The 15,809-nt window shown below is 55.7% G+C and overlaps 1 protein-coding gene across 1 annotated transcript; it reads left to right on the top strand.

The window, feature by feature from the left end:
- Window positions 1-7,020: 7,020 nt before the first annotated feature.
- On the top strand, window positions 7,021-12,401 carry HJV (hemojuvelin BMP co-receptor). The gene is made up of 4 exons (XM_061442669.1): window positions 7,021-7,193; window positions 8,405-8,565; window positions 9,552-10,051; window positions 10,515-12,401. The coding sequence occupies exons 2-4, from the start codon at window positions 8,472-8,474 to the stop codon at window positions 11,136-11,138; spliced, it is 1,218 nt and encodes a 405-aa protein (XP_061298653.1). The 5' UTR covers window positions 7,021-7,193; window positions 8,405-8,471; the 3' UTR covers window positions 11,139-12,401.
- The last annotated feature ends 3,408 nt before the right edge of the window (window positions 12,402-15,809 follow it).

Below are 15,809 nucleotides of genomic sequence, written 5' to 3' on the forward strand. Positions count from 1 at the left end.
GAGCCCTGGGGCCTCCATCCATGTCCCCCCCGTGTGCACTCAGCACTGTGCATGTGTGCACGTGTACATGGATGTACACGCAAGCATCCACGTGCGGGTGCACACATGTGTGCAGGGTGGGAATGGTTCACTCGGGGATTTATTGGGTCCCATTCCCTGTGTCTTTTTCCCATCCTTAGGTCCTCAGCCCTTCCCTAATCCCATCCTCATCCTCCTCCACATCCCTAATTCTCATCCAGCCCCAGCCCCACCCTTATCTCTTTTTCTGTTCCTATCCTCGTCCCAATCCCACCCCCATTCCTGTCCCTTATCCTATCCCCATCCCAACCAATGCAAGCACGAAGGGCACAATCCTGTTTATGTGCTGGCAGGGATGGGCTGACGATGGCAGAATTGGGATGGAGAGACCGTGGTCGGGAGCAGTGGGATGATGTTGTAGTGAGGCTGGATTTGGGGCCCAGCCCTTATAGTAGACAGCAGAGAATCCACCTGGACACAACGCCTGGGGCCTCCTGCCCCAGGCTCTCACCCCTCAGAGGAGCCCAGGGGGGGTTTCCAGCAACCTTAATTCCATCAACCCCTTGGTCCATCCCTGCTGGCTCCTGCATCTGCAGGCCTGGTATCAGGCCAGCCCCTTCCATGCCTATTTCCCCACCAGCTCTGGCTGGGAAAAGCCAGATAATAGGGAGGGAAAAAGGGGATGGGAGTGAAAATGAGAGGTCCTGGCATGGGATGGGATGTTCCACGGCACCGGTGTGTCCTCGCGGATGCGCCAAGGGTATCCATCAATCTGGAACAGCGCAGCTGCCCCTTCCCGTAAATGCTTCTTAATTCCTGCCAAATCACTGCACAATTCCAGGACATGGAAATCAAATGACTCCATTGCCATGGACATTTATTGCCTCTGGGGAGTGACAGGATGAAGAATCACTTGCTGCTGATTGGAAAGGGCCATGGGGAGCATTCCAGAAGGACAGAGCTGGCACCGAGATGTCCATCCCAAGGCCTGGCAGGTGGGACACTGGGGACAATGTGGAATGGATGGGATGCTGATGCCGGCACTGTGGATGGGACAATGATGTCCCCTGCCTTTGGCCATCCCCAATCCACATGGATCATCTGTGGCTAATAAAACCAGTGCTAGGGCTAAGAAATCCATCATGGATACAGCATGTGAGGTTAACATCCAAGAAATCAGCCCTTCATCCTGGCTTTTATCCCCGTGCTGGGAGGGTAGCATGCACTGGGATGTCCATACCCATTCCCACAGGACCTTATTCTGTTTTTTTCCCCTCATCATGGCTTGGGCTGTTCCTCTCCATGGTGCAGGGGGGAGATGGGGATCAGTCGTGAAAGGGATGGAGAGAAGGAGGGATGGACAGACACGGCATCCCAGGAAAACCAGGACATTCCAGGTGCTTCTGCAGCCTGCCTGGACCCCCTTCAGCTCAGCTACGGATGAGATTCCCCACTGGAAACTTATTCCAAGTCCTTCCCAGATAAAAACCCATCCGGCCCACTCGCTTCAACCCTCCTGGTCCCGACCCCGGGAACAGGGATGGAGCCCGGAGAGGCAGCCAACAGTGAGATGTGGCATTCCCTGGCTGGGAAACCATTCCTAAGGGGGGATAAAGAGGGCTATTGGACACCCGGCTGCAGCGTGGCTCTTGCACGGGCAGGGAAAGGTCAGGCCCTGGCTGGTTCGCTATCGTTAGCGAAGGCCAATTCAATCACAGCGCTGGTGGATGAATCACTGCGGGCAGAGCAGGCTCTTCCCTCCCTCCCCGCCTCAAAGGTTGACAGATTCCAGGCTTCCGGCCACTTTGCCAGATCCTAAAGGACGCGGTAAATCAGCGGCGCGCTGCCCATCCATCAGCCTGACAGCCTGAGGAGCAGGGGCACCGCTGCGAAAGGGCAAGGGCTGAGCGGGAATGGCAGCGGGATGGACAGGCTGGGAAGTGTCAGGGGTGAGCTAAGAGGAATGGAGTAGCCTCAAACCCAGCCCTTGGTGCATCCAGATCGTGCCTGAAGCTGCTTCTCCCATCCCGATGGGATGCTGGTACCAGGGGAATCCATGGGAATCAAAGCCACGGTTCCAAACTGGGGTCCAGTGGGGAAAAGAGAGTTCCTGCCCATCCCGGATGCTCCAGGCTCCTGCTGTCACCCCGTGATTGGATGTGGATGGGACATCGAATACGGGGGTGGATTCGGCAGAGCTGAGGAAAACTGAGGAGCAAATCACACAAAGCAGGATGGAGCCCACCCATGGGGAGACAAGAAGGATGGAGCTGGACAAGGGGAATCTTTTCTTCCCTTTTTATTCCCTCCCTGCTTTTCTCCTTGTTTTTAATCTCAATCTAATAAAAAGGGGGGTGGGGGGTGGGAGATAAGAGCTGCCAGGGCCAATTATTCCCATTATTCCCATTCATTATTCCCAGGAATCTCTCACCCTCACTTCCCCTCAAACACTGGCAAAAGAGATGAGGGAGGGGATGGATATTAAGGGAAAAGCTTTGGTGGAAACCAAAGTTGGATCCTTCACACAACCCCATCCCCACTGTGGGGGGCCCTGGGCTGGATGAGACCACCCTGGGGTGATGGGGTGGGTTTGGGATGTGGCTTTGGGTACCTCCATGTCCTTGGGTGTTCCCACTTGGAAGTGGGATGCTCTGGCTCTGTGCTGGGTGCTGCTGGGGATGTGCCTCAGTTCCCCCAACTCTGTACAGAGGCAAAATTCCCTGTAACCCTCGAAAGGGAAAAGCAGGAGCAGCCCCAGGAGCCAGGATCCCCCAGGATAAAGAGGGAAGGGTTTAACCCCACATTCCTTTGGGGACCCATTAAAGCAGGATGGATTCAGGAGTGGATTTGGGGAATATTGTCCCATGGCAGCTCCTGGATGCGGCCCCAGCACAGGAGAGTTTGAGCCCTTCCTCCACCCGGATGCATGGCTGGATCCAGGAGATGGAGGGATGGAGGGATAACTCTATCCCTGAGCGCCCATTGGATCCCACATCCTGGAGCAGCATTAAAACACCATTGCCACATCTCTGCTTTCCACCACCTGCTCCTCCCATTACTTGGGTTTTCTCTCCCTTCCCATCACTGTTTTGGTGATTCCAGCCCAGCCTTTCCCACCAGGAAACATCAGGATAACTCATGGGATTCAGGTAATTCAGATCATTGCAGCTGCAAATCCGCTTCCTCATTCCCTTCTTTTGTGCTCCCTTTGATTTAAACCCAGGAGGGTTAAATCCATCTTTTGCTCCTGTTTACAAATCCCGAAGTAACCTTTATCAGAAGCCATATTATAGGAAATCTATCCAATTCCTACAATATAAGGACAGGGATACGTCACATCGACGGGCTCGGAATGTACAATGAGCAGCTTTGGATCGGAGCGGGATGTTGAGCTCACACATGGAGATGAACACTCCCCTTCAGAGGAGATTCCTGCCCTGTGGAATGAAGGAAGAAATGGTATCCTAAATTGAATGAATAAATAGGAATGAAATACCCCCTCATTGCTTTTAGCTCCCAAGCTCGTTGCTCTAAAGAGGAAATTTGGTTTGAATTTCCATGTTTAGTTCCCCCCCCCAGATTCCAAGTTTTTCCAAGGGGAAAAACTCCAGGCAACAACGTCATCCCAAATCCAAACTTTCCAAGGGTTTGGATCCTTGGATCCTTTCTCCTCTATCCCTCAGCATCCCGGTGTTCATCCTGCTTCCCTCCCTCTGGCTGCTTTTGGCACCAGCTCAATACCGCCTTCCCAAATCCCATTTTCCAAGCCTTCATCCCGTTTTCCTGCCGGCATTTGCTTCGTGGGCATTGGATAATGTATTTTTTTAATGGAAGACTCGGCTGCACTAAAAAGATCTCTCGCAGGGATAAAACCAAGGAGATGGAAAACCGACGGGAGCTAACCTCAAGGGAACAGGAGAACAAGGGCTGATGCGGTGGGAGGAGGCTTTCCCAATTGGAACAGAAGGCTGTCCCCGCTTGCTTCTGTTTTCCATGTAATCCTTATTTTTGTAAGGCAGAGGGATCATCCTGGCTGGAAAACTTCCTTGGATAATACCAATCGGGGCGGGGGGGGGGGTCCTTTGCCATGGAAGGGGCAGGCAGGGACAGGCAGGAACAGGCAGCAGCAGGCAGGGCCACAGGCAAAGCGCTGCTGCCACCTCGCGTTGCCGCGGTCCTCGCGTCCCCAGAGATCCCAGATGCACGATCCCAGTATCCCAGATGCAGGAATCCCGGTATCCCGAATGTACGATCTCCAGCATCCCACACGCACAGCTCTCAGTATCCCAAATGCAAGATCCCAGCATCCCACATGCACGACCTATGGCAGTGGATACCTCCCAGTCCCCCTGGGAAGCAGTGGCCGCATCCAGCTCCCAGCTTTCCTTTAGCTTCCCCACCAGCAGCTGCTTATCCCAGCGCAGGAACCTGGAGCTTCTCTGGGAGCATGGGATGCATCTCGGGAGCATCTTGGAGCTGTGTCCAGGCGAGGGCAGGGGAGCAGGATGGGGGCTTCCTTATGAGAGATGCCAGTTCCACATGGAAACAGCCTCGGGCTGCACCAGGGGAGGTTTAGGTTGGATACTGGAAAGTTTCTCCACCTAAAGGGTGCTCAGGCACCAGAACAGGCTGCCATCGGAATGGTGGCATCACCATCCCTGGAAGTGTTCCCAAACCATGTAGACGAAGCCCTCAGTGCCATGGGTTAGTGGTGGGGAATGGCTGGACTGGATGAGCTTCAAGGTCTTTTCCAACCTCATTCCATGATTCTACGGATGTCCCATGGAGAAGCCCACGGGACTTGGGTTGCACTTCAAGCAGGGTGGCTTCTTCTCAAGATCTCTCTCCAGAGGTAGCACCACAATTCCTGGTCCTCCTGGTATCCATCCTTCTCTTTGAGCTCCTGAGAGAGGGAATTCTCTGGGCTGCAGGAACCTGGAGGAAGTTTCACCTCCATCGGGTTTCCCATCTCCCTCCTCATGGAGCAGTTGCCATCCCACACACGCTTTGGGAAGCCTCTGGCTCTCCCTCCCTTCTCCCTTCCCCACTGGAATCCGCCTTTCGGGATTACTGGCTATTTTTAAAGCCTTCGCCCCTCTCCTGACGGACCGGGCTGGCCGGGAGCTCAGCTGTTTGCTGCTCCCTCCGCACCAAACCCAGGGTGTGACTCCCTCCTTGCTCCTGCCTGGAGCCAAACCTGTGCCAGGAACCAGGAATTGCATCCGGAGAGTCTGGGGGCTCATCCAGTGGGATTTGCTGGGGTAAGTGGAGCACCTTGGAGGGAGGGATGGGGGGTTTATGCCAAACAATGTGGAAAGAAGGGTGGGTGCTTTGGAATGGAGCAGGCACCGGAGAACAGCAGGATCCTCTCTTCCATCTCTCTGGAAAACCCTGCCTTCCCCAGCCTGCTCTTCCCATCCCAGTCCTGGCCCTGCAACTCCCGTGGGATGCTGTCTGCCACACCATGCTCTAAGGAGCATAGGGATGACACTTCCAGGCTCCAGCCTCAGGAGCCTGACTCATCCTGCTCGCACAGGGATGCTCAGGAAAGGCTGGTGGTGCTCTTCCTGATGAGACCAGTGTTTGGGGTGGCAGATGGGTTTGATCTGATCCCTCTTTAGATGCATTTTGCTTCTTCCCATGGGACATTCCAGTGGGAAACCCATGGGAGTGCACCAGGGCTCCTGGCTGCAGACATGGAATCAGCCAGCTTAGGATCATCCAGTTCTCCATTGAGGATAACGTGGGTATGATGATGCCAGCATTTGCTGACCCAAATGCTTTGGGCCTCCTACACCTCCTGCTGATGAAGAAGTTGGCTTTCGGATGCGGATTGATCATGGATGCTCTTGTCTTGGTACCAGGATCCGTGTTTCATGGACCCAGGGATGTGCATCTGTAACACTGATTCCAGGGGCATCCCAAAACCGTGGTGTCTCTAAGTGGAAATATCCCCTTCCCTTATCCTAATGGAGCTGGGGGGGGGGATACCGAGAGGCCACTGCTCTCACTGAGCCCACATGGTCCTGTCGGCTCTTCCCAAAGAATTCCCACCTGCCCACCCCACATGTAAGTGATTCCCTCCGGCAGCAGATGGGAATGATCCCAGGAACCCCAGGCACGGGCAAGGACCTCGGGGGCCCGCGCCCGAGATGGGTGCTGTGTTTTAAACAAGATGTTTTCCACTCCCGGGTTATTCCCTGTTACCGGGTAACACATTCCCGGAGCACAAATACGGGGCACGGAAAAGAGCTGCAAAGGCTTTTGCACCCCCTGGAGCAGGACAAGCAGGCATCTAAAACCCCCCCTCCTCCGGCAGCTGCTGATGTAAATCCCAGCTGGGATTCGAAGCCAGGCTGGGATTTAGCCTTTGTTTTTCATTGCTGTACCCATTGCTCCCAAGGAAGATGTGCTACTCCTCAGCCAGCAGCTCCAGTGCCCAAAGGGGCTGCAGGAAACCTGGAGAGGGGCTTTGGACAAGGGCCTGTAGGGACAGGACAGCCAGAAGTGCCATGGATCCTCAATGGATCAAAAAGTCCATTTCCCTGCAGGAATGCAGCCGGGCTCTTGGGAAGCCAATGGGCACGTCCGGGTGTCCATTGACCCCTGGGGCCACCTTTGGCCAGTGCTGTGTTTGTGTGCAGGCCTCTGGATAAGTGTTCCCTGTGGGGTAACATCCCATAGAGAAAAGCACAGCACTTCGCCAGCCTCATTCACCCCATAGGGGTGCACGTGGAGGGTGGCAAGGAAGGAAAAGAGCCAAGGAGTGGTGTGATCCCAGGAGCCCACCTCTTCCATGGGCGCCCACCTCTTCCATGGGCTCCCCCCTTTGCCACTGGCCGTGTCCCTCCTCCTGCTGCTCTTGGCTGGGTTTGAGCCTGGCTAAATTTAGGTGGATCTATTTCAACACCATCCCCTGCCCTGCGGGGGGACAGGGACAGAGCAAAGGTGGCTGCAGAGGGAAGAGCCGGGAGCGCCGTGCCCTGCGCTGGGAGCTGCTTCCCACACCAGCACCCTGGGGTTTATCCGGATCCGAGGCCATGGAGGTGCCCGGGATTGAGGGTGCCGTTTCCCCATGGACCAACCTGGCTGTCGCTTGGGGTAGAGCTGGGTGACGAGGACAAGCCCGTGTGTCCCGCTGGGAGCTGGGTCATCTCCGGAGCAGGCTGATGCTGGTGAGTGGGGCAGGGCTGGGGGAATGAGGAGCGGGATGTTGGGGTGCTCCAGGTCCCACGTGGCTCCAAACCGAGAGAGCCCTGCTTGGCCCAGCAGGAATCATCCCCCTCCCTTCACAGCTGCTTCCAGAGCATCTCCAACCCCTCTCCAGCCCCATTGGGATGGGGGCATCCCAAAGAGAGGCCCGTGGCAGGGCCTGGCCAGAGCCACGTTTCTCTGCTCCACAGTGACCATCCCTTTATCTATCTGTGAAGCCCAAGGACAGGTCCCCTCTGTGCCACCCCCTTTTGAGGAGACACCAGACCCTATGAGCTCCAAGATACACAGGGTCAGAGCTGGTGGGACACAGGCACCAGGCACCTGAGGAGGATTGGAGCACGCACTCAGTGCCTGCTGGTACCTTGTACCACGAGCTCTGGGTCTCACGTCCTCATGTCCCCATTGTCCCCTTCCAGCACAGCTTTGTCATCGCTGCCACAGCATCGCCAGTGGGTCTGAAGCGTGTTCTCCCCCTGGATACCTGCCCCACGAGCCACGGATCCAGCTGGCAGGGATGGCTCTGTCCCTGCGCCAGCCACAACAACCAGCAGCAGAGGCAAAGGGAGCTGAAAGATGCCAAATGGAGCTGCTGGGACTGAGATTGGGGGAGCAGGATGAGATTTCCAGCTCTTTTCCCTGTCCCAGTTATGGTTTACGCTCTGGAGCAGTGGCAGTGGCAGCAGGATGGGCTCCTTGAGCTGCCTGGGGTACCAGGGTCCATCTCCATGGATGTGATGTAAGAGGCTCATCTCACACAAGCTGAGGGGGAGGAAAAGATCAAGCTATCCTGATTTCCACGGCAGGGGCTGGACCTGGATGAGCTTTAAGGTCCCTTCAACCCAAACCATTCCAGGATTCCATAAATTTGGCTTTTCCACTCTTGTCCCCATGCTCCAAACCCTCATTTTGGTGGCGACAGCACCAGGCCTGATGCAGCCCCTCTTTCATCTCACAACGTTTGGGTTCTCCACATTCCTCAGCTCCTCACATCCCTGCTGTGACATCCCTGGAGCTCACAGATCCTCTCCATGGAAGCTGTGACCTCCTGACACGCTGCCTTGGGATGCAGGATGCGAGCTGCAGGGCTTGGAAGCAGTCACAACCCCAAATCCATGGGGATTTTGGTACCTCCAGCAACTCCCATCAGATCCCACCTCCCCTTTGCTTCCAGGGGCTGTGCTGAATGAAGGGGACACAAGGCAGAGGGTGAGCACCCCCCGGGCTCTGCATGGATTGGAATGGGGAAACCTGCCTGCAGTAAGAGCCCAGGGCAACGGGAGCATCCCGGCTTCTTCCTCCGAGCGCTCTTCCTCCTCCTCTTCTGCAGGCATGGTAAGGAACTGCATGGACAGAGCCATAGGTACCCACAGGAGCATCAGGGGGGTAACTGGAAGCTGACTGGAGGGAGTGGAAGATGCTCTCATTGCAGGAAACTTGGGCAGGATCCGAGTGCCCAGAGGGAAGCATCCCCACCAGCATCACCCAGGGAATTCTCCATCCCCCTGCTCTCCCGCAGAGGTGTTTTCCCTTTTCCCTCTATTATCTCCCAAGACAAACCAGGGAGCAGCCACATTCCAAGGTCTCCTAGTGACAAGCACGAGCCGTATCCATCCCTCCATCCCTCGCTTTCCTTCCTGCATCCCAGGGGCTGTGCTATGGGTGAGCTCACCTTGCCCTGCCCATTCTGCATTCCCCTATGGATAGGGCAGCTGTTCCTAAATGACACCTATTGGGATGAGCTCGTCAGCTCTCCTGGAGCTGTGGTACCTGGCACTCCCTTCTGCAGCATGGAGGCAGCACGAGCGAGGGGCAGGATGTCCTCAGTGCAGCCGAGCAGCTCACTCGATGCAACCGCACATCCTGGCCAAGGCTAAAATGGGAAGAAGGGGTTTCCCCAGCTCAGACATTCCCGTTTGTCCCCTGGGAAGCCCCGGGGTAAAGAATCCCTCTTGGAGCCACGTCCCGGGGCCACAGGCGTAGCTCGTGCTCTGGCACCCGGCCGCGCTCATGTCCCGGGTACCATCCAACTGGATACAGGACTCCCAGTGACTTTCCTGCAGCAGGAAAACCGGGATTTATTCCCTTGCAGCATCATCCAAACGGGCCATGGAGCTAACTACAACAGATTCAGGGCACCCTAATGACTTCCCTCTGCTGGCTTCCTGCAGCAGGAAAACCGGGATTCATTCCCAGGCATCATTCAAACAGCCCACAGGCTTAGTTCCAGCGGGGAGATATGGAAGCGCTTCCGTCACGAGATGCTGGGAGGGGAAGGGGCTGCCCTTTCCCACCTTCACACTGCATCCCGTGCCTTCCAGTGTCCTCCCAGTGCAAGATCCTGCGCTGCAACTCGGAGTACGTGGCGGCCACGCTGAACCTGCGCGGCGCCGACCGCAGCGCCGGCTACTGCGATGCCCTGCGCTCCTACTCACGCTGCACCCGCAGGACGGCGCGCACGTGCCGCGGGGACCTGGCCTATCACTCTGCTGTGCACGGCATCGAGGACCTCATGATCCACAACAACTGTTCCAAAGAAGGTCCCACATCCCCGCCCCGGCCCCGGTCCCCTCCCAACCACCAGGGCTTGGAGCCTCTCGCTATGTGTGACTACGAGAAGAGCTTTGTCTACAAGCACGGCCAAGCGCCCAGCTACCAGCACTGCGCCGCCTTCGGGGACCCCCACATCCGCACGTTCCATGATGACTTCCACACGTGCCGGGTGGAGGGCTCCTGGCCCCTCCTGGACAACGAGTACCTGTTTGTGCAAGCAACCAGCTCACCAGTGGCCAAGGGCTCCAACGCAACGGTCACCAGCAAGGTAACGCTTGGGGATGCTTGGGGATGGTGGGGATGCAGGAAGGGCTTAGGGTGCTCCCTACACCCTCTAAAGTGGCTGGAGGGCAGGTTAACCCACATGGGAGCAGCAACGAGGGTCTGCATGAAGGACTGGGATGAAGGTCCTTGAGCAGACATTCCCCATGGAGCTGGATGAGCTTTAAGGTCCCTTCTGACCCAAAGCATCCTATGAGTAGCAGGAAACACTGAAACAGGTTGCCCAGAGGAGATGTGGTTGCTCCATCAAGGCCAAGGTTGGATGGGGCTTGGAACAACCTGGTCTAGTAGTGGCTTTAGATGACCTTTAAGGCCCTTTCCAACCCAAACCACTCTGTTATTCCATGAGTGCCGTTTTCCCCAAGGGACTGTGCCAGTGGGGGAAAGCTGGATGAGGGATGGGGCCAAGACCAGCAAGATGAACCCCACTGCGATACGCTCTCTTGCAGCTCACCATCATATTCAAGAACATGAAGGAGTGCATCGACCAGAAGGTCTACCAGGCGGAGATAGACAACCTCCCCGCTGCCTTTGAGGACGGCTCGGTGAACGGCGGCGAGAGGCCGGGCGGGAGCAGCCTGGCCATCCGGGAGCGCAGCGCCGGGCGGCACGTGGAGATCCGCGCACAATACATCGGCACCACCATCGCGGTGCGCCAGGCCGGCCGCCAGCTCTCCTTCTCCATCCGGGCGGCCGAGGAGGTGGCACGAGCCTTCACGGAGGAGCAGGACCTGCAGCTCTGCGTCACCGGGTGCCCCCGCAGCCAGCGCATCTCCCGCTCCGAGTGCTGCCGGGGACTGGCGGCGGCCGACGTGGCACGAGCCTTGTGCAAGGAGATGCTGCCCGTGGAGGACGTCTACTTCCAGTCGTGTGTGTTTGATGTGGTGACCTCTGGCGATGCCAACTTCACCATGGCGGCCCATGGAGCGCTGGAGGATGCCAGGGTCTTCCTTCCCAACGCGGAGAAGCTGCACATCTTCCAGGCTGGGGCAGGCTGCCCGCGGGTGTCTTCTTCTTCCTTCCTCCTCCTCCTCCTCACCTCTGGTCTCTGGGTTGTTCTGTTGCACTTTTAGCTCCGGGTGGCGTTGTGTACAACTCAGGGGACATATCCAGCCCTTCCACCAGCCTGCCCATAGGGGTAACAGGTGCTGGCTCCAGACCCGTGCCTTGCAGATGGAGATCATCTCAGATCAAGCGCTTCCATGGCAAGAAGGAATCAGAGGCCTTTGGAGTGAGGCACCGGTTGCACTGACTGAACCCAGTTCCTCTCCTGAAGGCAGATCTGCTCTTGGGTTCCTTTTCCTAGCGGAGACATTGCAGCCATAGCAAAGAAGAGGTACCCAGGATGAAAACCTCTCTGACCCTCAAAGCTTTCCCATAGACTTGCACTTCTCCACTGTTCCTACAGCAGACTTTACCCAGGAACCCAACAGATCCAGGAATAATGAGCTCAAAGCCCAGTTTTAAGCAGTCAAAACTTGTTTGGTGGATCTGGGCCACTTTATCAGCTGCTCCCAAAGCGATGCTGGAGCAGAGCAAGGCAATGAGTGGGTGAGTGGAGCGTTGAGATTTTGGAGCTGTGAATCAACCGTTTCGGGCTGTATCCTCCTCTCTTGGGATCAGCAGCATGCTGGTTTCCAGCGCTGGGAGCTGCAGGGTATCAGGTCTCTGACCTTTCAGGCCATTTGCTATTGCCCCTTCTTGCCTTGGCACTCGATGTATCCAGTCCTGGACTTTGGACCAGCGCTGAGTTCCAGGGAGGAAAAACACCCCTTGGTGTCCCTCTCCCTTGGGATTCCCTGTCACTGTCTCAATCCAACCCAGCCATTGGGGTTCACTTGCAGAAGAGGATTAATAATGGAGACCCGGAGCTCTATCAGTGGGCAGATAAATGCGGAGGGGAGGCCCAAAGAGATGTTTAATGTATGGAACAGGTTTTAAGAGTTCCATATGATAAGAAATCTTTGCCGTATGCAAAGACTTCTTCTTCTCCCATTAAAGAACCTAGAACCAGCAGAAGAACCTTGCAAAGCCTTTCGGAGGCAGAGAACTCCCAGGGGGATGAAAGGGATGCAGGAACGGATGCGCCGAGCTCTAGGGCTACTTTTCCAGCTCCTATTTCCCATCTGCAGTTCCTTTGCTCAGTGCTTTGGGTCTGTTCATCCCCTGGTTCTTCTGCAGGGAGCACAGAGAGTCAATATGGGAAGATGTCGTAGATCCCTCAGCATCTTCCCTCCTCCACACAGGGACGAGCGGGAATGTTGTTCCATCTCCTGCTTGGTGCTCACTGATCCCCCAAGGTTTTGACATTAAAGTGTCTATTTTTGAAGCCCTCATTTCCTGTCATCTGTGTCTTTATTCCTTTGCTGGGCAGCAGCAGGTGAAGATATTAATATCTCGCCTTCCACCCACTGCTCCTTTTAGCTCTGGAGCCACTCGTGCTCTATATACACATGCACTGAATGAGGAGAGGACGCCAACCAGCCCTGCACTCCAGCACGTTCCCATGGGAGCAATGTTCTCCCTAGGGATAAAACCCAGCATTGATCGTGCTGCAGCTCCTTAGAGAACCCGGATTCACTTGGCCTGGTCTTAAAAGGTGCGACACTTCCAGGGTGAGGGGTCTGCAACAGCACCCAGGGATGCTACACAACATCCTGGTCATGCCACAGGGACACATTTGATGATGTGGGTTATAATGATCCTTTAGATTTTGGCCAATGGAGCCGATCAACAGGAATGTTCTAGGGAAAGGGAGATTTTCCTAATGGAGAGATGAGGAATTGGACAAGAGAAGGTTCAGGGGGGACCTGATGGCTCCCTACAACTGCCTGACAGGAGGATGGAGCCAGGAGGGGCTGGGCTCTGCTCCCAAGGGATGGGACAAGAGGAAACGGCCTCAAGCTGCACCAGGGCAGGTTTAGATGGAGACTTGGAAGAGTTTATCCACCTAAAGGGTGCTCAGGCGTTGGAACAGGCTGCCCAGGGCAGTGCTGGAGTCACTGTCCCTGCAAGTGTTCCCAAACCATGCAGACAAGACCCTCAGTGCCATGGGTTAGTGCTGGGGAGCAGTTGGACCTGCTGATTCCATGATTTTCTGATCATAGGAATATATATAATATCTCCTCATAGGGCTTCCTAACACTAAACCATACTAGGAGCATCATTCAGATGCTCCTTGAAGAGACGACTTTGGCCAGCACCCTATGGAAGGGCTGAAAGAGACCCTAAAATAGACCATACTGAGGGCTGAAGTTCTGATTGTGCTTCAGCAGGTATTGGGCACCCACAACACATCACAAGGCCACCTCACATGGGACACAGATTAAACCCGAGCTGCAGCATCAAAGGGGACGGCGCCTGTTGTGTTCTCTGCATGCTCCGCCTCTGCAGCAGCCCTTCCACAGCCCTGCGAGCACAGGAGGGACCTTTCCAGGCCTGGCACACTGGAGCCTGCGCTAAGGGAGCGGAACGTAGGCATGGATCCAAGCACCCTGATGTCAACAGGAGCATTTCCATTGACGTCAGTAGGCTGGGATCGAGCCCTTCCATGGCCCGGCTTATGTCACCTGCTGCAACAGACACCAGCATCTTCCACAACAAGCCCACTTTGGACCATTCTGCACCCACACTCCCAACCTGGGCTGTTGGAGCAAGGGAATTCCTGGCCTGGATCCAACCTGAGATCTTCCTGTCCTGGAAGATGGTTGCCTTGCAGGAAGGGGTGAGAAGCCTGGGACTGCCTGCTCCACTTTGATCCCATCTCATTCCAGCTTCTAGTAAGGAAAGACGTGCCAGGGCATGAGGTGCAGCAGCCAAACCTGTTGCTTCTATGGGTCATAAACTACTCTGACCATCATACACATTGGGCAGTGTCACCAGCAGGGACCAGGGATGGGGACAGTGGCTGAAACATGGGATGTTTCTTCATGTTTCTCCTCGTTTGGTATGGAAAAACTATCTCAGAGCACAGAAGGGAAATGAACTGGAGATAAACTGCCAATGGCATTTGGACCTACAGAGATACACATGGTTTTGAGCCTCTTGCAGCCATTTGCTCCTTACAGATGCCCAAAGTAAAGCTCAATGCTAAACATACTCATGGAGCATCATCAAAACACAAGGGATTAGCTCAGGGCAGCCAAATTGAGACCAGTCTCACTTAACCATGGTGCCTTGGACAGGGCAGGCCAAATATACCCATACCCTGGGTCTTGTCCGTGTAACCCACCCGGGTGCATGGGGAATCCCTCCTGTGTCATTCCCGGCCAGGCCTCTAGATGTCCACACAACCCAAAGGACGAGGTCCTCACCCCGAGCCACCACCGAACGCTCCCAGGACGGTTCCATCCCAGCCTGCTTTTGCTGGGCTCAGTGAGGGTGAAGGAGGTCAAGGAGGGGGTCCCCACACCCCAGTTGTAGCCACTCAACCTGGTTCTCTACATCCACATCATCTCCATCTGATGTTGGGGGTGAGCATCTCCAGTGAGAGTCCCCTTGCTCCCATTCACACACTGGGAGCCTTGGAGTAACTTTGGGTGCTAAAAGGGAGGAAATTCCCCCATTTCCCTGCTCTCTCCAGCATCTTCCAAGGGACAAAGGGATGAAGCAGGGATGGAATCGCAGGAAACCTTTTGTTTTACGCTGCTTTTCCCTCCCTTCAGGCCACCAAAGGCAAAGGGACCCCTTTGTGGACCCATATGGCCACGAGAGGAGCTGGATTTGCTCTCAGTAGGGGAAGGTTTGGCCGATAGAGCCCAGGAGAGGTCACGCTCTCCCAGCGGGAGGAAAGAGCTTAAGCAGAGTTGGGAGCAGATGATGGACACGGGACTTTCCACGCTCTGCTTCAAATTCCTCCTTGTTTATGGCTCGGTTCAGGCTCTCGTCACAGGCTCCAGTTATCCCTTCCTCTGTTACAGCACTGCCTGCAAGAGAAGTGACCACATCCCACCACGGCAAAGAGCCGCCGGCGCCTGTGTCCGAGCTGGGAATTCCAAGAGGAATTCTCCCTGCTCAACACGGGGAAAAGGGGATCTTGATCCATGATCCGGCCACGAAGCCCTGTGCACCCCTGTATGCAGAGATACATGGAATGAGATGGGTTGGGAGGAACTTTAAAGCTCATGCAAAGCCAAGGTCATGGGACAAGCGGTGGCCTCCCAGGAGCCACCCAAGCCCTGGAGCCGCTTGTTTTCCAGTGGAATCGTGAGATTTATCCATCATGTTCCCTGTGCACAAACAACCTCGCCAGAGGAAATGCCTTTTCCAGCCCCGTTCCCGACCAGGCACATTCTGTCCCATTGTGAATCCCTTCCTGCCCCACTCCTCCCCTCCTCGCTGCCTGGAATTTGCTGGAAGCAGCCATATATGGTGAAAACCATGGCGAAAACTCCATGGAGAGGCTACAGCCCCGGCATGGACCCACCGTGTATCCCAGGTCGGGATCCTGGTGTGAGCTGGGATGAAGGACACTGTGCCAGGAGAGGAGTTTTGACTCCCAGTAAGCTAAACCAGGGAATAGCCACGAAAAAAGGCTTTTGTCCACTTCAGGCTTTTCTCCCAGGTGGGATCCAGACGGATGGTGGGAATCAGGGCAGTTTCCAGGAATCAGGATCAGTTGCTCTTGCGCTGCCCAGTTCTTCCTCCGTGACCCACGCAGCAGCGCCAGCTCCCCATGAGTCACCCCAGGGCCTGGCTTCTCCCTCAACCCAGCCCCGAAGCTCTGAAACCCGGCTATTCCCAGT

This window comes from Pezoporus flaviventris, unplaced genomic scaffold (genome assembly GCF_033815535.1).
Source record: "Pezoporus flaviventris isolate CSIRO_AGI_PZ_B2104156 unplaced genomic scaffold, CSIRO_AGI_Pfla_v1 ptg000237l, whole genome shotgun sequence".
Classification (NCBI taxonomy): Eukaryota; Metazoa; Chordata; class Aves; order Psittaciformes; family Psittacidae; genus Pezoporus; species Pezoporus flaviventris.